The 27,976-nt window shown below is 43.9% G+C and overlaps 1 protein-coding gene across 4 annotated transcripts; it reads right to left on the reverse strand.

The window, feature by feature from the left end:
* Positions 1–17: 17 nt before the first annotated feature.
* Positions 18–27,931, reverse strand: DNAJC7 (DnaJ heat shock protein family (Hsp40) member C7). Of its 4 annotated transcripts, XM_059908319.1 has the most exons (15): positions 27,687–27,931; positions 19,145–19,183; positions 16,022–16,110; positions 14,560–14,684; positions 14,069–14,182; positions 13,343–13,417; positions 9,536–9,654; positions 8,678–8,831; positions 7,981–8,145; positions 7,065–7,156; positions 3,866–3,939; positions 3,344–3,490; positions 2,960–3,112; positions 762–824; positions 18–354 (listed from the first exon to the last, which is right to left on the reverse strand). In XM_059908319.1, the coding sequence occupies exons 1-15, from the start codon at positions 27,761–27,763 to the stop codon at positions 317–319; spliced, it is 1,524 nt and encodes a 507-aa protein (XP_059764302.1). In that variant the 5' UTR covers positions 27,764–27,931; the 3' UTR covers positions 18–316. The 4 variants fall into 4 exon arrangements, with proteins under 4 accessions (XP_059764302.1, XP_059764303.1, XP_059764305.1 ...); XM_059908320.1 differs by lacking the exon at positions 19,145–19,183 and having other exon boundaries at positions 27,687–27,927; XM_059908322.1 differs by lacking the exons at positions 19,145–19,183; positions 27,687–27,931 and adding an exon at positions 18,986–19,138.
* Between the last annotated feature and the right edge of the window lie 45 nt (positions 27,932–27,976).

The raw sequence follows: 27,976 nt of genomic DNA on the forward strand, positions 1-27,976 counted from the left end.
CGGCTGCCAGAGCAAAGTGCCAGAAAGGGTCAAAACATTTTATTCTCTTAATTTTTTTTTTTTTTAATAAAGTTAAACAGTAAAACAAAAATTCACAAGCTGCCCTGTCCACCCCCCACCTCCCTCCCCTACCCGCAGTCTTCGGCGCTGGCTCCCTTTCCTTCACCCCACTCACACAGACACCGGGTATCCAGCTGAGAAAATGAAACTGCTCTAAGTACGTGGATCATAATGAAGGGAGGAGGTGAACTGTGTCCACATTCGAGGTTAAACTGAGCAAGTCTGCATTTTCTGGGCTCCGGGTGGTTTCCTTTCATTAGCCAAATTGAAAAAAGAAATTCCCTGGACCAGATGCTGTAGGGAAAAGAAAAGCTTGTTAGCTGGCTCTGTGAGTTTTCTGGGGGAAGATCAGTTTGCCCTGATTATGGAGAGTCTTTAAGGGCTACTTCAAACAGAAAAACCTCTAAGGGTATCAACAGGCTGGGCCTTGGGGTGTAGGAGGGAGCATGCAAGCAGGTTGTATGTGCGTAGTTTTAACACCTTCACTCTTGCAGACAAGCTCCGGTACTAGGGAGCTTAGAGACGTCTCCCTGACCCTGTGCAGGTGTGCCCGCAAACCCCTCCTCCATCCTCAGCAGCACCCGAGGGTGCAGATGTCCTGCTGGACGAGAATTCTGCTGCCTCCACTGTTGGGCCCCTAGTGCTGCCTAACTGGGGAGTCCTTGTGTCGGTTTGTGGTCTGGGAACTCAGGCACACCCACCTTCAAAGCTGAAGCCCCCAGGACCGCCAAAGAATGCCTTGAAGATATTGTTTGCATCAAAATCTGCGGAGCAAATTGAGAAGCAGAGAAGGCACAAAAAGGTGAAAAAATTAGAAGTGTCTGAAGAGGAACTTAAGAGAGACCCATTCTCTAATGGGTCTCCAAAGCTTTCCCAGATAATATCACTTGCCTCCTTTCCCCAAACTTCACCAACGAGAGGTGATCCCACTACTTGATCCCACTCCTGGGATGTGTTCCCTTCTTCCAAGCATGGTCCCAAAGGAAAGCTTTTGCCTCAACCCACTTCACTGGGCCTTCTCAAGAACTGGAAATGCCCTTTGCGCTTTACTACATAAGACTTTCTCCGCACTGTCTCCCTATAAGTCTGGGGCTGCTACTGAAAAGGCCAAAATGTATCACTTAAGTGCTACTAAGACTGTATATAAGAATGAGACCTATGATTTACTGCATGTGTTTGATGCCATACTCTGTCTACACTGTATGCCAGAAAAAAAGCTATAGTCTACTAAGCACCTACCAGGTGCCAATCACGGTGCTGGGTACTTTGCATACATTATATCATTGAGTACCAATTTATACTCAACAAAACCTAAGCAGAAGCTCAAGTAACTTGCCCAAGATCACGTGGCCAGTGAAAGCAACAAAACAACACTGCCAACTCCTGTGTGCCTCTAGCGCCGTGCTTTCTTCACCAGGCCACAGCAGGTCTCACGTCCCCAGTCTGCCTAACTCCCTAAGCTGCACAGGATTTATCTCCACCAGCCAATCCCACCCACAGGCACATTGTGTCCAAAAGTAAATTTTTCTTTGCCTGTGTATCTGCTCACCTTCCTGGGTCCCCCAGCTAAGGGAATAGCCCCATCAGGTCAGCTGTGCCAAAGCCACTCTTGACTTAGTCCTCTGCCTCTCCCAACACGTTCCACAGCCACTCCTGTTGATTCTCACACTGTCTCCCGATTGTACCCTCCGATTCTCTCCTAGTGATTGTGTCTTCCCTCCTCCTCACCCTTTCCAAACCAGCTCGCCTCAGTGCCATCACAAATGTATCTCCAGAGCCTAAATCAGGTCCATGGCTCCCCGACTTATATCCCTTCAACAGCTTTCGACTGCCTACAATTCTTCTCAACTGCTGGGCAGAGCAATGTTTATTATTGGTAAACCTAGGGTTTTTTTGGGGGGGGGGCTGCACCTCGCAGCATCAAAACCATGCCCCCTACAGCGGAAGCGCAGAGTCCCAACCACTGGACCGCCAGGGAAGTCCAAACCTAGGTTTTATAAAACACACACACACACACCTGAATATAGGTCTTATAAAACACACACACACACACACCACCCCCACCGAACTGGCAAGGTCAGAACTATCTGTATAGCATCATCAACCTTATTTTAAATTCCAATAGATTTTCTCAGTGGAAGAGAAAGGGTTGGCATCAGAGGCAGTGGTCTGAGAACTGTGCATAGTTCAGGGCTTCTTTTATCTCCAGCTAAGCTCACAGTGAGCAATGATGCTCACGGCTGCGCTTTACTTCATTCTAAGTCTTTTGCGGAAACTGAAGTCTGTGAGGGCTTACAGGAATGTGTGAGACGCATAAATATCAGTCAGCAAACACTTTGCAGTGGGGGAAGAAAGAACTTCCAGCCAAAAGGAAAAGCCCACATTCTTTCCTGTAGCCTCTAAGGCCTGCTGAGGTCTGACCCAGCTTCTGTGCAGCTCTCACCCCCCTGTGCCTCGAGCACCCTCTATCCTCCTAGCCGAGCCCCTGGTAGCTCCCACAAGGTGCTATGCTTTTCTGCACATCCAAGCCTTCCCTTGCTAGTGCTGACCTCCTCGACACCCACTCTGCACCCTTGACACCTGCTATACTTTATTGCCCTCGCTGGACTCCATGTCTATTAGACCAGGGGTCAGACTTGGCCTATGGGCCAGAGTTTGCAAACCCCTGGACTGGGGGTTCCCGGACGTCAGGGAATCTGTTTGATTCACCTTTGTTATTTTCCACACCCATCAGAGTACCTCACACATTACAGGTACTCATCAGAGTGCACTTTACAAATTGCGGAGCGTCACTGGCCGATTACATAAGACTCTCCCTCTGGAGTGTCTTTAGAAAAAATGTTAACGTTCCGTAGCTGTCAGATTCATCCTAGGCTGCCCCAACCAACTCCCAACTCACCACCCATATTCATGCCCTCTTCATCCAGGTCTTGTCCACTGTCGTATCGAGTCTTTTTCTTGGGATCAGAGAGTATGGTAAAAGCTTCTCCGACTTCCTTGAACTTTTTCTCCTCCTCCTTCTGAACTTCAGCACTGGCTCCACTGTGCCGATCTAAAGGGAGGAGTATGGGAAGAACTCAGAGCCTCAAGAAAACAAAGTTTAAGAGAAAGACCACATTATGCCTGATTTTAGAATCTGGTACTTCCCAAATTCGGAGGGTATGGAACTGAGCAACACCGTATTCCAGCTGAGGAGCCGCTCTGAGGCTTCCGTGCTGGACTGAGCTTGGCAGCGCCGGCCTAGCCTGCTCCTCCCACTGAGCCCCCTCCCCACCCGCTCTACCTGGATGGTGCATCAAGGCCCGTTTCCGATAAGCTTTCTTGATCTCGTCCTCAGAGGCATTCTTGTCTACTCCAAGAATCTTGTAGTAATCTTTCCTCTTACTCTTCTTCAGTTCCAGCTGTGCATTTTTTAGGAGCTGTTTGTGTTCTGGAGGAAGACATCTGGAGTCAACGGATGAGCCTGATTCTGGCTTCCCCTACCAGGCCCCGCCCAGATGCCCTGGAGGCAGAAGCCTCATTAACCATACCAGGGGCTTTTACAGTGTTTTCTTCTGGAGATTAAAAAAATCTACTCCTGGGTATGTTCTTCACATTGGCCTCATCACACAGAAAAGGAAGTGAAAGTGACAGGGAGGACTGGGGACCAGAAAACAGGTGCCTTGTCCCACTCTCGGGGTCTCTGCTCACTTCTTCAAATAAGCTCCAGGTTCATCCCTGAATCAAACTACTCCTATGTCCAGTTTTAGGACCTACAAGTCAGACCACACAGTTCCCTGAGAAACATGCTCTCAAACTCCTTTACCTTTTGTTTTCTCCGTCTGATATACTTTTTCATAGTCCCGTACTGCTTCTTCATACTGTTCTGTGTCCATGTAACTGAGAAGGAAATACAGGGCAGTACAGTGACATAAATAGCAATGGCCTTCAGTATCACTCTAGGGGAAGAGGCATGGCTCAAGCAAGAGACACACACTTTTGGTTGAGATGCTTCATGAAACAGGAGTCCTTAAGCTAGCCATAAGAAAAATGAACTACCAATTCCTCAAGAAAAAGAGAGAGAGAGGTCTCACGTGACTTGCACCTAACCAGCAAAGTGATATTCTGCTCTGAGCAGACAGCAACCAAGGGCAGAGTGTTCCTTCTGATTTCACTCAGAGCCACCGAGAGGCATCTGGATCACCTCAGGAGAGAGAAATGTGAAGGTACCTACTTAATTACTTGGGACTGAAACACAGGAGAAAAACTATCAAGTGAGATCAATGGATATGGAAGAGCTTGGAAACACAGAGTGCCATAAACATGCAGGGCCAGCTCCAATCCAGAGTAGATGTGGGATTCGTCAGCCACTAGAAGGATCAAGTTCAACGTGGTGGCTGCTGGCAAATGCTTCCATTAAGACTAATCAATCTGAGAGATGTAGGTGAGATAGAAAAGGAGACTGTAAACACAGGCTTGCTTCTATTTCAATAGCACAGAAGAATGGAGGGCCCCTGGCCCAAAATGGGAGGAAACAAGCTTGACAGGCTGATCGCCAGACCTTTTAAGTGTCTCTTCCACAGAAGTAAAGTGAAATGCCACTTTACTTCTGTGGAAGAGACACTTAAAAGGTCTGGCGATCAGCCTGTCGCATTTTCCTGATAATATCACTGGCTCCAAGACTGGCCTACCGATTAAACAGACTCTGGTAGCACTTCCAGACAGTCACCATCAGCTGGGGAGTGGGAAGTGACCACGCTGTACAGCTAGCCACTGCACAAAGAGGTTCAATTTACTACACTGCTGCCACACAAGCCGATCTCTGCAAACATCACAGAGCCCCACCAGGCTTAGAGGCCAGAGCAGGGGGAGCATTACCGCTGTGGCTGGCAAAAGAGAAGCCCAACATCTTAGGCATCTCCGATTTTCTGGCCACATATTTATTAATGACTTTTAAAAAATGGTGACAAAACCAATGCCCCACAGACGCAAGGTACAAATGCTACTAGGAGCACAGAGAACCCATTTGCAGGATGGAGTATAATAATATAAACTGAAGTAACAGAAAATTAATAACTGACAGCTCTGGGTATAGAAATGATGTGACAAACAAGTTACCCTGATGGACTTACCAGGCCCTTACATAATGTACTAAATAAACTTATATTAGTGATTTGCATTTTTACTTCACACTTTTTTTTTTTAATTCAAGGACATCCTTACATTAAAATTTTTTTTTTTTTTAAGTTGAAGAAAAAGTAGAAAAGTAGAGCTTTAGGGCAAATGGAAAACTCCAGCCCATCATGGGAAATGTAGCAAAGATCTGGCCTCTCCCCACCTGTAGGGGTGGATTGAGGCGGACTGGGGCAACAGTCAGGCCTCTCGTAAGGCTCCGGCCTGAGCTAGTCTCCAGTACTTCTTGTCAGTCCCAGCTGCCCAAGGGGACTGCTGCCAAGCCCTCAGCCGACTGTGCCCAACAGTGCCCGCTGTCCTCTGCGGCAGGATCTCATGGCAGAGCCACTCAGAGAACAGTTCTGTTTCTACCACAGAGATAAGGAGCTATCTGATCAAAGCAATTCCTGATTTTTATTTATTGCACGTATGAAAAATAAAATCCTTCATCCCATTACCCTCCTAACAAATCCAGAATTTTCTGTTCTCTTCCCAACCCTGTTCAAACACTACAAAGTGTTCCACTGAGTTGATACAGTATTATGTATCCAGCCACCCCCTTCCCACTAGACATCTAGGTGAGATTCTCCTCTTATGCTTTCACAATAACACTGCAGTAAACATGTATATAGCATTTTGTGTCTGATAAAATATGTCTTGAGCTGGGTCAAAGGGTATGCTTTCATCTTCCAAAGCTTCCATGTGTGTCTGCAAGTGGTTTGAAAAGATGATATGACTGACAGTTGGTCTCACAGAATCTGTAATATAATTCCGTGTATGTTTGTTGGACAGATTTAGTCATCTACTTAGAAATTCACTTAAAAAAAAAAAAAAAGCACTACACACAGGAGTTTTCCTATTTTTTACAAACACGGATAATTTTGGGAAAACTAAATGGGAAGTAGCCCATGCTCTGCACCACTGGTGAGACTGGGAAGCTTGAAGAACTATGGGCTCATCAGATAGCAGTAACAGCACCTGTTCTTTGGCTATGCCATTTCATGACAAGGAATGGGATGGGTGTTGGAGGACTGGTATACAACAAATAGGTCTTCCTTTAGGAACTTTAAAGACAGGACATTCTTCTCTGGCTGGGAAATTAACCTGAAAAAAGAAAAGACGGATTTTGGGGAGAGGTCTCTCCTAGCCCCTGCTCACGTTCCTGTCCGGAGAAAAGAGTCTAGTGGGTTCAAGAATAAGATGAACAAGTATGCTGGGGAGCAACCTGACTCTGAAGGCATATCTGAGCACTAGATCTAGGCAGGTATATCCTGCCTCATAAATCACCTAGTCAGACAAGGATATTTCAAAAGGGGCTTCCATATACTGCTGGGAGGCTGAGCCAGATTAAATCCCTTCCTATCAAAAGACTGTCTTCCCTAACCCAGAACATACAGGATAGGCACAACTCTCAACTATCACAAGAGATACCTTATTCCTCCTCTTCCAAGCACCATACATTCATTCAACAAAACATTAATTGAGTGAGCACCTACTGTGTGCCAAGCACCAAGTACTATGCCAAGTTAGAGCAAAAGTATACAACACAAAATAAAATCTCCAAAGGAAATGGATTTAAACTTTAACAAAAGGAATTTGGGTCAGGCATCAGAGGAAACTTACTGACCGTGAGGGGCGTAAGACACTGGCATGGGAGACTGAGGGAGCTTGTGCAATCTCCTCCGCTGGAGGTCTATAAAGATAGTCTAGGGCTGGAACAATCCCACCTAGAGGCAGGGGGAAGGACCAAATGACCTCACAACATCCCTGGGTCTGCTTCATCATCCATAATGCAATTCCCCTGGCAGGCCAGCAGCAACTCCCTCTTCCCCCCATCCACCAGAGGAACTTACCACTGAGCTCTTCTCAAGTAGGCTTTTATATAAGTGTCATCAAGCTTCACTGCATTTGTGCAGTCTTCTATTGCATCATCTAGTTTCCTAAGCTTCAGGAAAAAGAGAGCAGTCATACTTCACATCTTGGGCGACTGAGGGAGCCCAGAAGCTGTGGGCATGGCTTCAAAATTCTAAGAGGATCGATCAGTCATGCTGGCCCCCTAACCGCCACACTCATTCTTGGTCACTGGAAAGCCAGTATGTCAGAGGGCTAAGGACACCAAATTCAAAATTGGTTTCTTTCTAAATGATGGAAGCAAAGCACACTTATCTGCAAGGATAAACCACCTCTACCATTCCAGGTTAGTGCCCAACCAAGACATGGAAAGAGTAAGGGTGGTTCTTGCCTCCTATTCTTCCAGAGGCCAACTGGAGGGATCAGAATTACTGTGATTTCTAAACTACTAGGGTTCTGCAAGAGCAAGGAGCCTATTCTTGTTTCTGACGGTTGTGTGGGACAGAACTTAGGACATTTTCAGCTGAGCATGGTGACCATCAGTTATACTGGAGAAAAAAACTAAGCCTGCCTCATACTCGAATTTCCTCCAAATCACTCCTAAGAAAGAAATAATCACTTGCTTATGCAAAAAGAAGCAATACTTGCTTTAAAAATTGTCCCAAAGCCTCTAGCCATTCTTTTACTGGAAGAAAGAAACTTGAAGAACAGGTGGGAATATCCTTCCAAACTGTCCCTCAAGTGCCCCTAAATTCCACAGAAAAAATAAAAGCTTGCCTCTCAGAAGGAAGTTCCTAACAAGCTGAAATATCAACCTTCTCTCATCTGGCTTACCCTCATTGGGCAAATTTCCCAAGACCTCTTTGTTGGCCCTTAAAAATATCTCCATAGGCCCCAAGCCCCAGACCAAGTGCTTACCTTGGAATTAACCGTACCCCGATTACAGTAGAGTTTAGCATTTGTTTTTATATTATTGGGGTCTATCCCCAGGGCTTCTGTGTACAGTTCATATGCTAGCTTGTAATTTCCTTCTTTAAATGCTTTATTCCCATCTTCTTTCTTTGCTTTAAGTGCTTTGGCATTCTACAGAGAAAAGCAAGGGGAGGTCAGTTCACATCCAGAAAGCCTCGTCTGAGAGGCCACTGCACAGAGAGGCCAGAGTCTATTTTCAATTTCTTAGATCCCAGTGGTTTAGCATCACATGGCCCTCCACCCTGCCCAACCCCACCACCTGGGTTATTTGTTGCTCATTGGTGCTTCCTACAGAGTGGACAGGGGAAACCAAGATTTATAAAAGAATACCAATGAGACCTGTGTTACCCAGGGTTTACCTCCACTCCCCAGGATAAGCATTACTATCTTTTCTTCACTGAAGGAACAAAAAAAGAAAAAACACACTTAGATATTAAAAGGATCTGACCCTATAGATCACATTTACCTTTAGGCAAATAAAAGTAGTCCTGAAATAATTTCTCATGAAAGGATCAAGCATCCTGGCAAGGAGGGAAGAAGTGCTATCACATTGCCTGTGATTCTAAAACCTTCCACCTTAACTCTCTTAAAGGCGCAAAAAGAAAGCTTTCTTTCCTACCCAGATCTGGTGCCTAGAACTTACTCTGCAAGCGACGCAGGCCTTCTCATGGTCAGGAGCCATCCGGAGAGCTTGGACAAAAAACTGAACCGCCTTCTCAATACAATCTTCATAATAAAGGCAAAGACCTCGTACATATAGAGCATCGGCATTGGTGGAATCCATTCGTAAAATGTCACTGCAAGAGCCAGAAAGGGGCACATTCAGCTGAGGTTTGGATCTCCCCCACCATTACTATCATTTGGCCAGTTTTCTTCTAGACCATGTGTCTAATATGGAAAGTATCCAAAGGTAGATTCCCAAGCACTCTTCCCAACCTGTCCCCAAATAAATCACCTGTATCTATCCTTATAACTTCTTGTGTCTCACAATCTTTATTAGAACAGGGGTTGGGAAATACAGCCCACAGGGCCAAATCCTATCTGCTGCTGGTTTTTGTAAATAAAGTTTTATTGAAACTCAGCCACACCATTCGTTTATCTATTATCTATGGCTGCTTTTACACTATAGTGACTGAGTTGAATTGTTAACAGAGACAACACGGCCTGCAAAGCCTAAAATATTTACTATCCAGCCCTTTAGAGTTTGCAAACCCCTTGAGTAGAAAGAAAAGGACATTTAAAAAAACAAAAACACACAAAAAAATCCACACATCTGTTCTTTCGCATATAGCTCAAGTACCTACTGAACTCCTATATAAATACCTTTGGATTTTCCGTATAATACCCGGTCTAACTTTTGGCTTTAAGTCCCAGGAAGGTCTGATCACCCTGGCTGGCCTACCTACAGGACAATATGTTAACTCCTGTTGTAGAGAACTGCCAGACAGCATTCGTCCAGTGGTATCTGGCATTTTAATACAAAACTGGCCTGACTTCATACCTGGCCACAGACTGTGCTTCTGGATGACGACCCAGCATTGCTAAACATTCTGCTTTGATGATTTTGAAGCGATGGCAGGCAGGGGCATATTCTAGGGCACGGTCCATGCAAAAAACAACCTATGGGGAAGAAGAAAGCAAATAAGGTTCTTCATCCTGGACTCCAGAAATGTCTTGACTTTAGTTTGGTCACAGGCAACAGATTCAAAGGGAAGTAATACCAGAGTTTAAGAATATACCTGTTTAAAAAAAAAAAAAAATATATATATATATATATACACACACACACACACACACACACACACACCCCTAATTTATTTGATTAAACCACTGAAATGAGGAGAGCAGCTGATCCAGATGATAATGATGACAGCAAACATTTACTGAGTACTTTATATATTAACCCATTTAATGCCCACAACAATTTTCTGAAGCAGGTAATATTAATACCCTTAGTTTACTGATGAAAAAACTAAAGTACAGAGATTAAGTAACTTGTTCAAGGTCACCAAAGCTTGGACCTTGGACCAAATAGGAACAGAATTTGATCTTAGACACGAAGACTCGAGAGCCTATAACCTTAATCACCATGCTAAGGTGTCTCCTCCACAGGGAATCATATCGATAGTGACTGTGATCAAAACTCACATTCTTCTAGTAGAAAGACTATTATTTGCTACTTTGCATAATTCATCATGCTTAGCCTACTAAGTAAGACAAAGAATACCAAAAAGAGAACCTGCTAAAGAATCATTACTCCCTATATTACTGAAATTGCTCACAGTTCCCTCCTTCCTGTGGCATGAGCCTCACATGGTGGCCACTCTTCCACTTCCACTTTAGTACAGAAATATCCAATAATTAGTTTGCTTTCAATAGTCCTAAACTATACCTAACACATTGCTACACAAACCAAAAAGTTTCTCTCTCTCTCTCTCACGCACACACACAGAGCTGAGATTATTTCAGTCTTTCAGCTTCACAAAGACTTCCATATATTCCTATTTTTTCTGAGTTTGTTCTCTGAGCTTTCACTTCGGTTTATCTGTTATTCCTGGGAAATCCTTCCTGAATCATATTCTCCTCCAAGAATAACTGACCCAATGGAGAAATCTGGAGTTAAGGGACACCCATTCCCTCTAAGAATCTGGTCATAGGGATCAGGAAGAGATGAAGTCTGAAAACTGGAAGCAGAAATAACTCAAATTCCATCAACAGGAGACTGGTTAGGCAACGTAGACATTCATATAATAGAACACTACTATGTGGATCTAAAATAGAATGAAGCAGCTCTGCATATACTAGTATGGAAAGACTTCCAAGGCCTATTAAGTGGGAAAACAAAAAAACAAAAAAAACGAAGTACAGAACTTTGCAGAGCGTTATTACCTTTCATGCAAAAAAAAAAAAGAAAGAAAGAAAGAAAGAAAATTAAGAATCTATCTTTGTATTTGTTGGGAATTCCCCGGCGGTCCAGTGGTTAGGACTTGGTGCTTTCACTGCTGGGGCCAGGGTTCAATCCCTGGTCGGGGAACTAAGATCCTACAAGGCATGAGGCGTGGCCAAAAAAAAAAAAAAAATTCTGTATTTGTATTTGTTTATTTATGTAGAACAAAACTGTGGCAGTAAATATAACAAGAACAGTGGTTACCCTAAAGGGTGAGAAATAGGCAGATGGAAGACAAGTTTGGGGGGAGCACTTATCACTGAGTATTTGTTTATACTTTCTAGCTTTTGAACGAAGAATAGCACCTACTCAAATATTTAAATTTAAAAATAAAGGGAAGTAGATAAACACCATGAGCTGTTGCACTGGGAAGGCTTTCCGCAGTGTCAACAGAGCAGTGGTGGGGACACCTTTCCTTGAATAGCACAGCTTATGTTCTAAGGCCAATATGAAAATGCAGGTACTGAGTAGGGTAGTCATGGTGCTAATTTCCCCTCCTTAAACAGAAAAAGAATTGGGAGGAGAGCAGTCAGTCAAAATATAAGCAGCCACAACCTGCTGCCTTTGTGACGTTCTGTACGGAGATGGTTCAGCTCATGGTGGGGAGTGTCAGTTGGAGCCTCAGTGCTTCACTTCCCACCCCCATCTCCCCATGACAATGGACAGCTGCAGGCAAAGAAGATCTTTGTTTCTTCCAAGTTCATCTGTTTCCCCTGCCAGGATCATAATTCTTCATTTGTGACATCACCATGAACTACAGTGGGGGTGCTGGGATGTCACAAACAGAGGATTCTGTCACAGACTAGGGATTCTGGCTCCAGGGTGGGCAAGAAAGAAAAGAAACCCAAAAGACCACCTTTTGAGACAAAGCTTTTTGCCTATGCAAACCTCTAAAAATGTGACACGAGGCAGAATTGCTTTCCAAACACACACACAAAACAAAAAGAAGTATGAACTGCACTACAAAGACACTGTGGTTATTAAAACCAATGGACAGAAGAGGGACGCTAATAAGTTAATGCTGGGACTCTGTATAAGCTAACCAGATATTACCAAATAAAAGACCGTCACAGTTTGTGACTTAATGATTCTTAACTATACCCTTTCGTCAAGCATTTGAGTACCTGTTACAGAAAGCACTGAGCAAATTCCCACATATGAAGTGACAACTCCAGTCCTGGGATGATACAATATTAAGTGATCCTGAAAATTGATCCTGATCAGTGGTTTTTAACCCTTTTGGGGGCCACTTACCTCTCCTTTTGAGACTCTAGTGAAAGCTACTTCCAAGTTCCATCTAAAGAAGGGAATCAGGAACTACTCAGATGAGAGATAACCACTACAAACAAGACTTAGAAAGATACCTGGAACTTTGATACCTTTCCCATGTTTCACATAGGTCAATTCCTTTGGCATGTACATTTTTCATGTACTATCACACAGCTCCATAAAGGACAGTAGTGTGCTTCTGTGGAAAGGCTTAACATCAAAAAGGTATGATGACAGGTTATGTACACTATTCAAAAAAATAGAAGGGGCCTCTATTTTTTATTTATAGCTCCATCTAGATCACACAAAGCAGGTGTTAAAGCTAGCTCTCATTATTCTAATAAAAATGGGTTATCCAAACCTAATATTTAATTCCAACTGGCTTTTCCTCTACTAACCAGCATAGCTGATATCAGAAACAGGAACGACGAACTCAAGTAACAAACTCATACTGCTTTTTATTATAAAGCGAAATATAATTAAGAAAATGAGCACCTTAACAAAAAAAATTTTTTTAATGTTGATGATGTGGAGCGACAGAAACGCCCATTCGTTGCTGGTGGGAATGCAGAATGATACAGTCACTTCTGAAGACAGTTTGGTAGTTTCTTGCAAAACATAACATACTTTTACCATAGGATCCAGCAACTGTGCTTCTTGGTATTAACCCAAAAGAGCTGAAACTTATATCCATACAAAAACCTGCACAGAGATATCCAGGGCAGCTTTATTCATAATTGCCAAAAACTTGGTTGTAACAAAATGTACCTCTGGAATTCCCCTCTGGGGAACAATGATAATGGGGGAGGCTACGCATGTGCGGGGCAGGGGATATATGGGAAATCTCTGTACTTCCCTCTCAATTTGGCTGTGAACCTAAAATTGTTCTAAAAACAGTAAATAAAAGTCTTAAAAAAAAAAAAAACAACAGGGAAAGAAAAGGTCAATGCCAAATTAAAGTGATAATTTACTATTCTACATCTTTTGTACCATATTACTCCTCTAATTACCTCAAACACACACACACACACACACACACACGGAACTTTGTGAGAAAAGTGTAGATGAGACTTCCTCACAGTTGTACTTTACCTTCCGAAAATCCCGCTTCTCAAAATCCGTTTCTGCTATTTTCTCATATTCTATGACTGCATTAGCATTCTTGAACTGTAACAGCAAAATCATATAAGAGAGTTTTAATGAAGCTGTAGATTCAACAACCAGAAAAACCAACAAGGACGTGATGAGTTTATTTCAAGAAAATCAGAACCACAGACTTTTCACAAATCAATTTGGTGAAGATGTAGCCGAGACTCCTTAACAGAAAGGTTAAGGCCCAACCTTTACCCTCAGTTTGAACTCAAGGTCAGAAACAAAGGAGCCATGACATGACATACATAAAATAAAAGGCACTGTCAGAGGTTCAGTGAGATTCTCACTAAATGCATCCAGGAGTAAACTGGGTACATATGAAGATGGAACTAAAACATCTTTTAGCTGTTACCAATTTAATCAGGATCTGAATTCAAATTTTTTAACCTCACTCAAATCAGTTCCTTGACGCATCTGCCCATCCCCCCAGCTATCTCAGAAACCCTCCAAATTTCACAGATTTTCAAAGCTGTAAATCGTATTCAAAATTCCTTTTACAGATAAGGAAGCTGAGGCTCAGAGAGACTATGAGACTTGCACACAGTCACCCAGGTGTGGCTGAGGGCAGAAGTGAGACAAGATCTCAGTTCTGATTCTCAAGTCACTACTCCTCCCAAATATACCACCCTGCTGTTTCTTCTGATACAGACGGCATCAGACCCATACCTCCTGTTGTGCCTGAGCATTTTTGTGATCCAGTTCTAGGGCTCTCTGGAAACTACGACGTGCCGCCATGGCATTCCCTAGAGATAGGTGGCATTTGCCCTCTCGTAGATGTCCCTAGAAGAAACACAAAGAGGGAAGAAAAGGAGCATGACTGGCCAAGCCAAAAGAAAACAACAGCAGCGACAGGCACACAAAACCAACAAGGGATGGAGCAGCGGTTCTCAACCAGGGGTGATTCTGCCCTCCATGGGACATGCAGTGACGTTAGAGATATTTTTGGTTGTCACAGCTGGGAAGGGAGGAGGGTGCTACTCACATCTAGTGGCTAAAGGCCAGGGATCTGCTGAAAACACCCTATAACGCACAGGATAGCTCCCCACAATAGAGAATTATCTGACCCCAAATGTTAACAGTGTCAAAACTGAGAAACCCTGGGCTAGAGGAACTCAACTACAGCAACTCAGACCCCCCCAAACAGCCCCATTACATACCCGAACAAAACTGTCATCCAACCTCACTGACTGCTGTGCATCTCCGAGAGCTTCCCGGAACTTTCCGAGCATCATCAAGGTGGCTGCTCGATTCCCATAATAGCTAGCATTTTTAGGACACATATCTACAGGAAAGAAGAATGTGAAACAAAGTTTAGCATGGGTCACTGCTTCAAAAACTCAGGGGCCGTCTCCCTCAGAACTATACCAAGGCAATCAAACTATAACAGGAATGCTGACATACTCTAAAAGGCCACAGCCAAATTTTTGACTACTTGGACAAATACTTGGACAGCAGCAATGGTGCAACCACTTGACAAAGACAAGTTATTTAAAAATAATTTATACTTAGCTTTAAAGTGCACTGATTATCCTTTATGAGTTAAGGGGTTAGCATATTTGTCTTCTTAATGATTTGTGTTTTATGTAATAAGACATGAAAATGAATTTGCATTTGTTGAGTTGGGGGTGGGGAGCCTGTAAACAAGTTAGGTGAGAAAAATGCTGGCATGGGATTAAAATATACTGGCAAATTGAGCATGGAGGTAACTAAGACTTGTTAATATCTACAAAGGCCATTTTCTAAGATGGTAAATGAATTGGCAATGGCTGAGATGCATTTAGGTGGACAACTTATTGCCATATTATCTAGAATTTCTGGAACTTCCTTTAATTTGCCAAATGAAGAACTACCTGCTTGAGCTAGAAAAAGTTATCCCTCATAACAGGGGGCCCTAACCCCCGGGCTGCCGACCGGTACCGGTCCTCGGCCTGTTAGGAACCGGGCTGCACAGGAGGTGAGCGGCGGGTGAGTGAGCGAAGCTTCATCTGCCGCTCCCCATCGCTCCCATTACCGCCTGAACCATATCATCCCCTCCACCCCGCCCCGTGGAAAAATTGTCTTCCACCAAACTGGTCCCTGGTGCCACAAAGGTTGGGGACCACTGCCACTAAGGTCATTAAACCCGAAAGACTGCACACAGTAACAGTTATCAACCCACTAAGCAGAAAGACTACTTCTTAGAGAGGAGCTATTTATAACAGTATTTGGCAGGGGCTTCCCTGGTGGTGCAGTGGTTAAGAACCCGCCTGCCAATGCAAGGGACACGGGTTTGATCCCTGGTCCGGGAAGGGTCTGGGAAGATCCCACATGCCGCGGAACAACTAAACCCGTGCACCACAACTACTGACCCTGCGCTCTAGAGCCCTCAAGCCACAATTACTGAGCCCGCTCGCCGCAACTACTGAAGCCCGGGCACCTAGAGCCCGTGCTCCACAACAAGAGAAGCCACCGCAATGAGGAGCCGGCACACCGCAACGAAGAGCAGCCCCCGCTCGCCGCAACTAGAGAAAGCCCGCGCACAGCAATGAAGACGCAACGCAGCCAAAAAATAAATAAATAAAAATTTAAAACAACAACAACAATATTTGGCAAATTATTTTCCAGTGTATCCCTTCTCACCTATGGCTTTTGTATAATAGTTATAAGCTTCATTGTAATCTTTCTTGGCATAGTATGCATTTCCTTGTTCCTTGAAAGACTCTGCTTCCCTGAAAAGGAAAGAGAAAGAGAATCATGTTACTATACCCAGGGAATAACCCCTGTAATCTCATGGGAGCAATCTTTTGGTCTAGAGCCCCCGGCACATTGAGCTGAAAGTTAATGTGATACTTGAAGGAATTTATAGATTTATTTGATGGGCTGATGGACCAAAAGGAGGTGCTAATGAACGAATCCAAGTTCTTCAGATGCTATTTTTTGTCACTTAGATACATTCAAACTAAATCAAGAAACCTCTCTGATGTTGCCTGACCTTTCCTCACTACTCCTACCTGTAATCATTCCCCTTAGGACAGGCAAATTTAGACATTCTCTCACAGAGACGGAATTTTTATATTTATTTCCTTTACACTGTGTCACAACTTCTGCCTCTTTAGCAAACTTACAAAAAGTCAGTTATAGGTAATGCCGTTCAGGGGCAACTGATTTCTCAATGTGAAATGGTCATATTCTTGGAGTTTTAATGATTTATTCTCTTGAAAACTGGCTCATGCATTTGTCACTGGAAGGACAAACAGAGCAAAAGCAGGTGGCAAAGGTGTTAAAAGCATAGCATATTGGTGTTTAAGATGGAGGACAGAGTTGAGTGACAGCAGAGACCAAGAACTTGGATGACAGGGACATACAAAATATAGACTGCCAGTGCCATGCTCTAACAAGTACCCACCTACTGATGCTCTCTGCCCATCACATCTATGTGGATACTTAACTGCCTCCTCAACCATCCCTCTGGTACCTTGTATAACCACCCAATTGGGTGGTTATGAATATCAAAAATTCTGCCCTACTCCCAGATCCATTTTTTGAAGCTGTGCATGAGACAAACTGTACCTTCCAAAAGAAACAATGATATATAATTGCAAATTATATTCTTGACCAAAGAACTAGAATCAAATCAGACATGACCAACAACATCTCAAAGAACAAACTTGTAACCTCTATCAGAGATACCCAAAATCACTCTAATGACCAATTTGAGTGACAAAGATAATTCTTTACCAAAATGATTACTGCAACATAGCTAAATATCTGGCATTTCTGTTATAAGGAAGAATCTTTGTTTCTTTTTCTGTCCTCCACACATGCTAAAAACCCAGTTCAAGGGCTGCCTGAAGTGGGGACAAAAATACAGTTCTTAACCTTGGTGATGATATAGGAGTTTACAGCTTGATTCAATGGACATCGGCAATGGGAAGATTTGTGATTTTATTTACTCACGTATTTTAAACTACAAACTGGCAAAACCACCCTCCTTTTATTGAGGCGATCTCCCTTTCCATTCTTCTCCATCACTGTCCTGGAAAGCCCTATTAACAAGGAAAGTCTGCTAGCAGAAAGGAGACGGAAAATGGGGAATTTCCCTAGTGGTCCAGTGGTTAGAACTCAGTGCTTTCACTGAGGGGGCCTGGGTTCGATTCCTGGTTGGGGAACTAAGATCCCACAAGCCGTGTGGCATGGCCAAAAAAAAGGGAGAAGGAAAATGGAAATGACCTATAAATGTTGACAGATTTGAACTGTGATGGATTTGAATAATTTTATTACACCAACTGTCACAATGCTGTAAGGAGGCCATCTGCTATTAAAAGTTCTCAAGAAGGATCCCACAACTGCAAGACTTATAAGACCGAGCACAATCCTTCCACATGGTGAACAACTCTAAATTAAGCCAGGCACTATGAGAACTATGAAGAACCTATCCTTTAAGAGCAGACATGCCAAAAGATTTGAAGAAGGGGCTTCCCCAACACTGGATGTCAGAAGTTGAATTAAACCACTATGAAGAAATGGAGTAGTAAATTCAAAAGCAACAGGCCCAAACTGTACCTGAAAAGATCTAGCCTTCTATTCAGTCAGCTAGTGGCTAAGACCACACAAATCCTTGAGGAAAACCAAAGGCATCTGGGCACTTGGACAGACGTTGTATCAGCATATAAAGCTTGTGAGTCAAAGGTGGAACAATCTGTAGAGATACAGAGAGATGCCCTTTCTTTCCTGAAACACTCACTCCAGTGGAGGCCATGAGTTCAGCACTGGCTTTCCAGCAAAAATGTAAAGGATGACTTCTGTGGAAAATCAGTAATTATTACTGAGGCCAGGTACTTTCCATACATTATCTTATCAGGTGAGTTTCATTATTTCCATTTTTCAACAGAGGAAATTAAGGGTTAGAGATTAAAAACTGTCCAGAGGGTCAGGGTGTCAACCCAGACCTGCAGGTCCGAGAGCTATGCCCTATCTACTATGCTAAGCTCTCTCTCTCTAATGCTCATCTCTATCTATTGCCTAAGATTTTAAAAATTAATCTGTACTGCTAAGAACAATGAATATGAATTTCTTTCAACTAAAACACAAAATAGCCCCAGCGTATAAAACCCAACTCCAGAACTGCAATCTGGATTTAAACAAGCCAAATGACATTCCTAACCATCAGTCACAGACAGAGGAGGGCTCCTTTCCCTTTAAGATGCAAGACCTAGTGAACTGGACTTTGCCTCCCCCAAGAAATGCATTTCATTTTAGTAAATGGTGAGTAGATTCCATTCTAGAGCAAACAAAGCGAGTAATGTAAAGTCAGCCCACAGCAGAAAGAACAAGAAGAATTGTGTTGTGACACGTTACCATGTTTTTAACTTCACACTGCACAGCATCAGGCCAGAATTAGCTATTCCCACACAACTGCCTCATGAAAAGGACTTATTTTCATAGAAACATGGTTGATTAACAGCTGCCTAAACAATGGGCACTTAGTGCTTTTAGACTGAATGCTTATTTTTTGCCTCCAGGTCCAACGCCCAAAGTGGAGTCCCTCCGTCATCTTGAACCTCCCCACCAAATACACGACAAGCTTTAACCAATGGGCCTGACCCTGCGAGACCAGCCGAGGAAAGAGTGGATCTTTGGAATCCAGCATGGCAGCAGCAAGAACTGAACAAGGCTGCATCAGGAACAATTCCAGGGTCAAATCCATTCAAGTCCTGCCTGGGAGTCTGAGAAAGGGCTGAAGCTTGTTCAAGTTGCCCTTACAGCAAAGGGACTGAAGGATGAGATGTCAAAGGCGTAGGACTGGAAAAGAAGGAGAAGAGCTGGTTAACACTGGAATTGAGGGCAATCTGGCGGTGGCATCACTTCACTCACTGCCAGTCAATTCATTTGAGAACCAAGTGAGGTTACAACATGTACCTAACTAAAACACATCAGTACTAAGAAAGGAAGAATTAGGATTAACTGAGTTCACCTGGATTAGGTAAAAAAAGGAACAGATTCCAAAAGGGACTACATTAAACTACAGATTATTTTCTATGGCCACAAAATAAAATTCAGACTAAACCCTGAAATATAACACCACATCAAAATATAGACTTGGCCATAACTGACCCGATGACGCTATTAACAGACACTGTATCTCTAGTGCATTTTCAAATTTTCAAAACATTTTCAATGAGGATCTTCACAACGGCCTTCTGAAGTGGTGATGGTGATAATATCACATGTCCTCCAACAGACGAAGAGCTAGCGAGGCACCCAAGGTGGCTGCATAGGTTTCCTAAATCTTAGAGTCCCATGTTTTCCCCACTAGATCCTGTGAGTGGCAAGGTTTTTCGATTAAAACTAATTTATCCAGTTCCCCACCCAATCCTTGGATCAACTCTAAGCAGAATAAGCTTCGCTTCTCTGATTCACCAAGAGATGCTGGGAATGACTACCTCTACCAGACCAGTCCTTTCGCTTTAACAGCCAGCAACAAACTCCTGTGAAAACAGCTTGTGAAAGGTTTTCCAAAAACTCTGCCCTCTTTGGATGTATGATGGGAGGGTGTCCCACAAGGGGATCAGCGCCAGAGGGCCAGGCCGGCCTTCTCTCTGACAGACATAGGTAAGGAGAATACATTCTACTCTTGCTCTGCTTTGCTATTTTAAAATGTATTTATTTTTCAGAAATAACCTCATCAGGGCTTCCCTGGTGGCACAGTGGTTGGGAGTCTGCCTGCTAGTGCAGGGGACACGGGTTCGAGCCCTGGTCTGGGAAGATCCCACATGCCGCGGATCGTGCAACTAGGCCCGTGAGCCACAACTACTGAGCCTGCGCATCTGGAGCCTGTGCCCCGCAACGGAGGGGCCGCGATAGTGAGAGGCCCGCGCACCGCAATGAAGAGTGGCCCCTGCTTGCCGCAACTAGAGAAAGCCCTCGCATGAAATGAAGACCCAACACAGCCAAAAATAAATAAATAAATAAATAAATAAACAAACAAATAAAGTAGCTATTAATTAAAAAAAAAAAAACCTCATCAATCAGAAAACTGCAGTATGAAAACCTGCTCTTCTAACACTACATGTGCATGAAAAATCTGTATATCCTCTGATCACACAGTTCCATTCTCTCTCCCCCAATTTAGCACTCATTCATCACAGATGCTAATTACTCCAACAAACACTGCCAAGGGAATCATTTGGTATCACACAGGTCTTAGCAGGGCTCAGCATCATGTGATCAAATCAGACAACTTGGGCTTATGATCACCAGCCAACTTTGCACATTTACAGCTAAATTAAAAACAAATTAAAACACCACAGTTGAAATCGTAATGTGCCCCAAATTAGATGCTCTATAAAAACTTCCATTTTCTCTCTAAATACTTCCAAGTTGAACACTTAAGCAATATCTTTGCCTTAGGCCAACTAGTCTATCTTCTAGAAATTAAAGAGGTATTTAGAAACTTTACTCAACTCTCACTAAGGCAGGACTCACTGGCAAGTAGTTTTTTAAAAAACGTCTCAACATCTCTGGGTTCTCTCTGGAATTACTTCACGTGTATATTTGTAATGTACCATTTTTAGATTTATTCTATCCCACTGCATGAAAAATAAAGACTAGCATGGCTTCACTATTCTACATTTGCAACTAAGGAAATACTGATTAGATTTTTGAATGACCAAGGGCAGGGGGGGAAGCGGGGAGTGAACCACAGTGTTCTTATTTATTTCAAGTATTTGGCTAGAATAATGTATTTTTAATAAAGTTCCGCTCTTCCAATAGCCATTAATACCAGTTTAAATCAAAACAGACGTAGCAGCTTGAATGAGATCTTTTTTTTCTTTTTCTTTGCATTTTCTTGATGTAGTCTGCTACTCCAGAAGTGGAAGAAAAATCTACTAAAATTACAACTCAGGACAACATAATTTCTTGTTAGAGCAGAGGAGTGTTTAGGGGCCTTTGACCTGGAGACTATTTTACTGGCAGGAAGAACTTTAGAGAAAGATATCTTTCCTTTTTTTACCCTCAGGCTTTTAATAATAATACTTTATACTGCCAATGAGTCAAATATCCTTTATGCATTCCTATTATATTTACTACTTCCAAAATGTCACCCTTACTCTAGATTGTTGCACCCATTTCTTTTATTCAGTCAAATTTACTAGTTGCCTGTTGATCAAGGAATGCCCTCCACCCTTCAGAATTTACGGGATCTTGGCCAGTCTCAGAGTAGAAATTCCTTCCTCCTTCCCACAGTACAAGACCTCTTGTCCTCAAAGGCATGTCACAGGGCCTGTTTCATGTTGTACTCTCTCTGACCTTCATGAGAGAGTAAAGTAAAAGGAGCCCAGGAGCCTAACTTTTACTCCATCTTACCAAATGCATATTATTTGATTTCTTTCTTTTTTATCCTCTAATCTAACAATTTAAGTTTCACATGGATAGGTGGAAGCCATACATGACCGGGAACAATTCCACAGATAAGAGTGTTTGCTAAATGCAAGGCGCTAGATGCTGAGAGCAAATAAAGGCTTCAAAAAGGTCCAGAGAAAATAGAGGGTGGACTCTATCCAACTTCTACCTGTTGGTAAGGGTGGGCTACCCAGCTTCCTTTACCCAATTTCCTATAGAATAGGCAGCTTCTGCTTTCACTTAAAAGCCCAGTTAAAACACCCACCCTCCCCCCAAAAAGAGAAGGAGATGAAGATGAAAAAAATATACCAGTTCAAACTGTCCTCCGTCTGGACACTCGGGGAATCTCAACAGGGGCAGAGCCAGAAGAGACCAAAAGGCACCAAGTGCAGTCACAGATACAGACTACACAAGGCAGCAGCACTCTCTGCTGCTCAAGTAGGGAAGGACACCAGGCAACGCACTGGAGGTGGCTGTCTTATTCAGCGGGGAAAAAGAGCAAGCAAGCAATCAATCAATCCGGATGGAAATTCCATCACTGCAGGCAGAAGGATATTCACACAGAAGTAGCAGCCTCAACTGTGTTAAAAACTTCTGCTAGTTCCTTAAATGGGAACAATGCCACAATCTGTGGCATCTACCTAACCTTCATTTACCCCTGGGGACAGGAGACACAACCAAGAAGTTGCTTCTGAGAAATAAGCTTCTCAGAAGCTACTCTGAGGACACAAGCCACTGACTTTTGCCATTAGCCAGAGACTTGTTTTCATAATATTTTCCCAAACCCAGCATTTTCTATCCCTTGGTTTCCCATTCTGTGACATCTCCCACTACCCTCATGGGGACACTAGCACTCATCAAAAATCTAGAACTGGGCTTCCCTGGTGGCGCAGTGGTTGAGAATCTGCCTGCCGATGCAGGGGACACGGGTTCGAGCCCTGGTCTGGGAAAATGCCACATGCCGCGGAGCAACTAGGCCCGTGAGCCACAACTACTGAGCCTGCGCGTCTGGAGTCTGTGCTCCGCAACAAGAGAGGCCACGCTAGTGAGAGGCCCGCACACCGCGATGAAGAGTGGCCCCCGCTTGCCACAACTGGAGAAAGCCCTCGCACAGAAACGAAGACCCAACACAGCCAATAAATAAATAAATAAATAAATAAATAATTTTAAAAATGAATATCTGCTTATTTAAAAAAAAAAAAAAATCTAGAACTGGGGAATTCCCTGGTGGTCCAGTGGTTAGGACTCTGTGCTTTCACACCCAAGGGCCCGGGTTTGATCCCTAGTCAGGGAACTAAGATCCCACAAGCCATGTGGTGCGGCCAAAAAAAAAAAAAAAAAATCTAGAACTGAGGAACTATAATTAGGAAAAAGGTTGCTTTCTGAGTTTTTTTTTTTTTTTGGTGGGGGTTGGGGAGAGAGGGGGGGAGATGGAGATGGGAACCAGAGTCAGGAGTCTAGACTGTCAACTGTTATTTTGCTTCCCAAGTTTTTGTGGTTCTTCAGTTCATCAGGTGGTTGACTGTCTCAGAGCAAACTGCCGGAGGAAGAATTCTCAGGACAGAAACTCCAATAAGAGAGGGCCCTGCTTGCCTCACACACCCTCCCCAAAAGCCTAATATTAGAATCAGAAAAGACAGTTAACACTTTGCTTATCTGACAATCTGGCCACCCCACACAAAGTCATGGGCCAACAGAGTATTAGGTCTCAGAATCAGACACTGAAAGTCAAATATTCCTGCTCATATTACCATTCTCAAAAGCCTCAATCACTCATACCCCTGCCATGGTGGGATAAACATAGAAACTGCTGTTTGGATCTGCATGGGAAAGAAAAAAACTGTCAATCCAATAAAATGAATAGACTACTGGAAAAACTTGCATGCTGAATCCTGTTCTTACTGCTGAAATCCAGACAGTTTAAAAGAATACCTGGAACGACCTCTAAGTAACTTCCACATCACTCAGCACTGGAGAAAGGGGACCAAACATTAGTGGAGTAAGGGAGAAATGGGCTCTCAGAGAGACTTTGCATCAGACCACAAGGCACCTAGGCAGCCACCGACCATTGTTCTCCAATCTTCTAAAGTCCTAGAGAAAGAAAGCAAAGGCAAGTGCCCAGTATGCAGCTTTTAAAAACTTAAAAAATATTAGCTTCAAAGACTAAACCAATTCCTGGTTGGTTGGAATGTACAATAAGACTGATCTTTAAGCCAATCAGAGTTCTGGCCGTTGGGAATGAACTAGACACTAGAGCAACTGCCACTCACTTGGCCCAACATTTTATTAAAACTGCTCAATTTACCTGGCTTCAGTTAATACGTGAATCTGAATTAAACCAGCAAGGAACAGAGAGACCCTTTCTCTGTGCTCTACCTTTGCTCCAGTAAAGATTATTTAACAATTTTGCCACTTGTTAATACCAGGGTTCAATCAATTATTTGCTGGTATTCAGGATTCTGTATTCCTAGGTTTATCCCTTCCTTAACCATGACTTATTTGTCCCACTTCTTCATCTCTGACCCCACACTTAAGTATACCAAAATGAAAGTGAAGGCTGAAAGCAGTGTTTCTCACTGATTTGGGCTCAAGGTCAAAGACAAATTCCCATTCAGCTTGCAGGCTTTTTCTAGCTGCCTGCCCTGGAACTTCAAGAGAAAGTTTAGGGGGACACAAGCCTAAGAATTTGAAACAGAGTGGGGAAGAAGGGGCAAAAGTAATCCCACAAGCTCTGCAGTTAAGGCCACAAACTCCAAAACACCCCAAGAAGCTGCAGTTAATAGCAACTACAGCAGCCCCCGGGATATGGATTCAGGGTTCAGTGCTTCCCACCAATATTCATAGAAAAATAAAAGGCAAAATCCCAAAAGAGTTTACAATACCTAGGTACTAAGAAAGGGCCTATTAATAATTGTTCTTGCTCTCCTCCACCAGGAAAACAGACACTGAGAAGTTAAGATTATCAGCCCAAGGAATCAGGTAAGGATGCCCTTGGCTCCTAAATCGATGGCTTTGGCTTCCGTTGGTTCTTTCAGACCTCACTGCCCAGTCAGGCCAGATATATGCTGAGACACAGAAGTACTTCCTCTATTGATTAGCAACTTGAAATCCTTCGATTTTACCATAATAAAGACCACCTACGGAGACCAAACTGCTCCCCAGTCCAGGAAATGTGACCAGAGAGCCTTCACTCAAGACAGGCATTCATATATTAGGTAAAACAATCAGCAACTTCCCAGGAAAATGTAAGTTCTTAAATTAGCTGAAATGTAAAACCTCTGAAATTTAGTCCTCTGGCTCCCCAAGCAGCTTTATCTATTCTGGTGGGCAAAGAGAAATAATAATCTTCATGTCCAGAACCCTGATCTATTTTGGAGTGCCAACTAACATATCTTTTACTTTAGCTTCTCAGCTGCTATGAGGGAAAAAGAACTTTGTCCAGAGTGACAGGCAAAAAAACTGAAGTCCATTTCTTTTTCTGTCGAGACTCTAAAGCTAAGGAAATAAAACATGTAGCCATTTAAAATGCTACAACCATGAGGTCCAACTTCTTGAAAGTTCCTCTCTTTGCCCCCCGTGGGACTGTGACAATTCAGCAGCAGCAGCAGCAGGATGCCCTCGGGCCACGATGCAAGGAAGGACTCCTTGCTGGACTTTACAAAAACAACCCAAGAGACCCATCAACTCCTGTGTCCCCTAGTGAACTGGGAGTAGGACTGTAACACGAGACACGAACTTGGCCAAATAACTAACCACGTCAGATAGTAAAGGGCATTTGTAAGAGATGTGCCTATCCCTGCCCTCTGCTGTGGCTACACAGGAGGATTCCAGGATATGTGAAAAATGTAAAACAACCTTCCTCCAAAACTTCTAAGTCACCACTCCATTTTCAGCACTGGAAAGCTACACATAAACAAGGCTTTTTCTTACTAACAGAGCCCAGTATTTACCCTCCTAAGGATGCCTTATATGGCGGAAAGTCAAATGGTGATATTGTTATTTCACTATATTTTCCTTTCGATTTTTTCACATAAGTGGTATACAATAAACATTTACATTTGATTATGTCTAAAAAAGATCTATGTAAGTATGTTTCACATATAAGTCTATTTCATAAGAATGCGTTTTTCAGTTATAGTTTTTTTCTCTTAGTGGCAGAGAAAACAATCGCGCATTTTACAACCAATGACATCTTACAACTCCATGAAATAAGGCAGTTAACATCAGTCAAAACCCTCCCTTATTCTGTTTACTGCTATCAAATACCGTACTTTTTTTGTGTCTGATGTGGTCACATTACGGCATCACCTGTTTTATGTTTTTCATGATAGAATACCATAAAAAGGCTGATTTTTTTTTTAAGGAAAAGAATTTGCTTTACATACGAACTTTGAAGGGAAATTCAAATTAAGGACAGTGCCTACGTCAGAGATTTATACTAAGTAGGCTGAGTTAAATTACATATAGCCCAACTCCCTATTTATAGCACAAAGAACCACTGAACTCCTTCCGAACACAAGTAAAGTAAATCCCTACAATTAATTTAAGTTCCGCCTGTATTGGTGGGAGTTTTGTGTCCTGTTTTGCAGTTCCTTAATGATGCTGATGATGCTTAATTCTAAACACCTGGAAAGAACTGGTTTGTGAAACCTCAAAACCAGGAACAGACAGAGACTAGACTCTGGTTTCCTGCCTTCTCTGATATCCCAGGGACCTACTACACTTTGTCAAGGCTCTCAGCTCCTGCTCCCAGCAGGTCAGGAACCTGGGACACTGGCTGTAGTAACTACCCTTAAGCTTGAAAACTATTCATTCTGCCTCCCTGAGTACCTGATGTTTCAAACCTGGACAGTTAAAAAAGGAAAACATTCTCGGAATCCTGATTTCAGATCTCATGAACTAATCACCACCTCGAATCCTCCAGACTGAAGCCATAATGGGCTTGGTATAAAGACATGAAATATGTGGGAAGGAGACTGAGAGAACTGTAGTCAGTTAACCCGCGGTTGATGAGGACAGGGCTCCAAACTTCCAGAAGCTTTTCGTTAATTCTGCTCCAGAATTAGGACAAGTATGACTACCCACAACTGTGTTCCAACCCCACTTCCAATAACCTGCCTTAGCTGTAGCCAAAATCCAGAGCGTTCTCGAAAACCACTCACTCTGCAGCTCCCTTGCCGAGTCCGGACTGGCAATCTCGAGCCACTGCGGCTCCCCGGCAGAGCCAACAGCGCCCAAGCAGCTGCCCTCCTCCTTGCTGCTTAATTTAAGAAACAGCCCTGAAAGAATGAGGACCTTAGAAAGGGTGGAAGGAGAGGGTTTGACGTGTAGAGCACGAGACAAAACCCCTCACTCTTCTTTCTCTATCACCTTCGACTTCTGGGGTAACCGAGGGGCCGCCAGGTCAATAATAGAGACACACAATACCTCGGGCCCAGACTAGCGCTCGCTGGGGTATAATTACGGAGGAAAGGGGGTGAGGACAGCAAGAGCTTCGGAGACGCAAAGGGCTAAGAGACAAGGTACAGAAGTCAACAAGAGAAGGAAGGGGTCGGGGGCGACGTAAGAAGGCGTCATCACAGCCGCGCCGCCCCCACCCCCACCCCGCAACAGACCTCCGAGATCCCCTTAAAGACCCGGCCTCTACAATGAGGACGACCTTCCTCTCTGCTGGGCAACAACGCCATGCCTCAGCTCCTCAGCCAGACGGAAGCAGGAGGGGAGGGCAAATCTCCGAGAGCGCCCCTTCAGGGGGTCCATCCGGACTCGATCTCAGATGGGGGAGGGGGGATTCTCGGAGGGCGGGGCATCGCCTCTGTAGGGGCTGCACCACGGCAAGGACGGGGTTCCCGGAGCCATGGAGCTGAAGCCCGCCCCTTCCCCTACTCTGCCACCCGCTTACCTCTTCGCTTCCTCGTCGTCTAGCAGATCTGGCTCGGTCTCCGCCATTACCACATCGCACTCCGCGGCAGCCGCCATCTTACCGCCGGGACCAGAGAGCCGGGTGGGAGGTCGGCGGTGAAGAGCACTTCCGGTCGGAGCATCGAGCAGCTCGGCGGCGCTGCGCCCAGAGGGGCTCCCTCGGGCCCGTCTACCAGCGAGAAGCTCTGATTGGGGCCAGAGCGGCCTCCCGCCCCCGGAGGTCCAGGGTGGTCTCCTCGCCGGAGCGGGGGCCCAAGGACGGTGTCTGTG

The sequence above is a fragment of the Balaenoptera ricei genome, chromosome 20 (genome assembly GCF_028023285.1).
Source record: "Balaenoptera ricei isolate mBalRic1 chromosome 20, mBalRic1.hap2, whole genome shotgun sequence".
Taxonomy (NCBI): domain Eukaryota; kingdom Metazoa; phylum Chordata; class Mammalia; order Artiodactyla; family Balaenopteridae; genus Balaenoptera; species Balaenoptera ricei.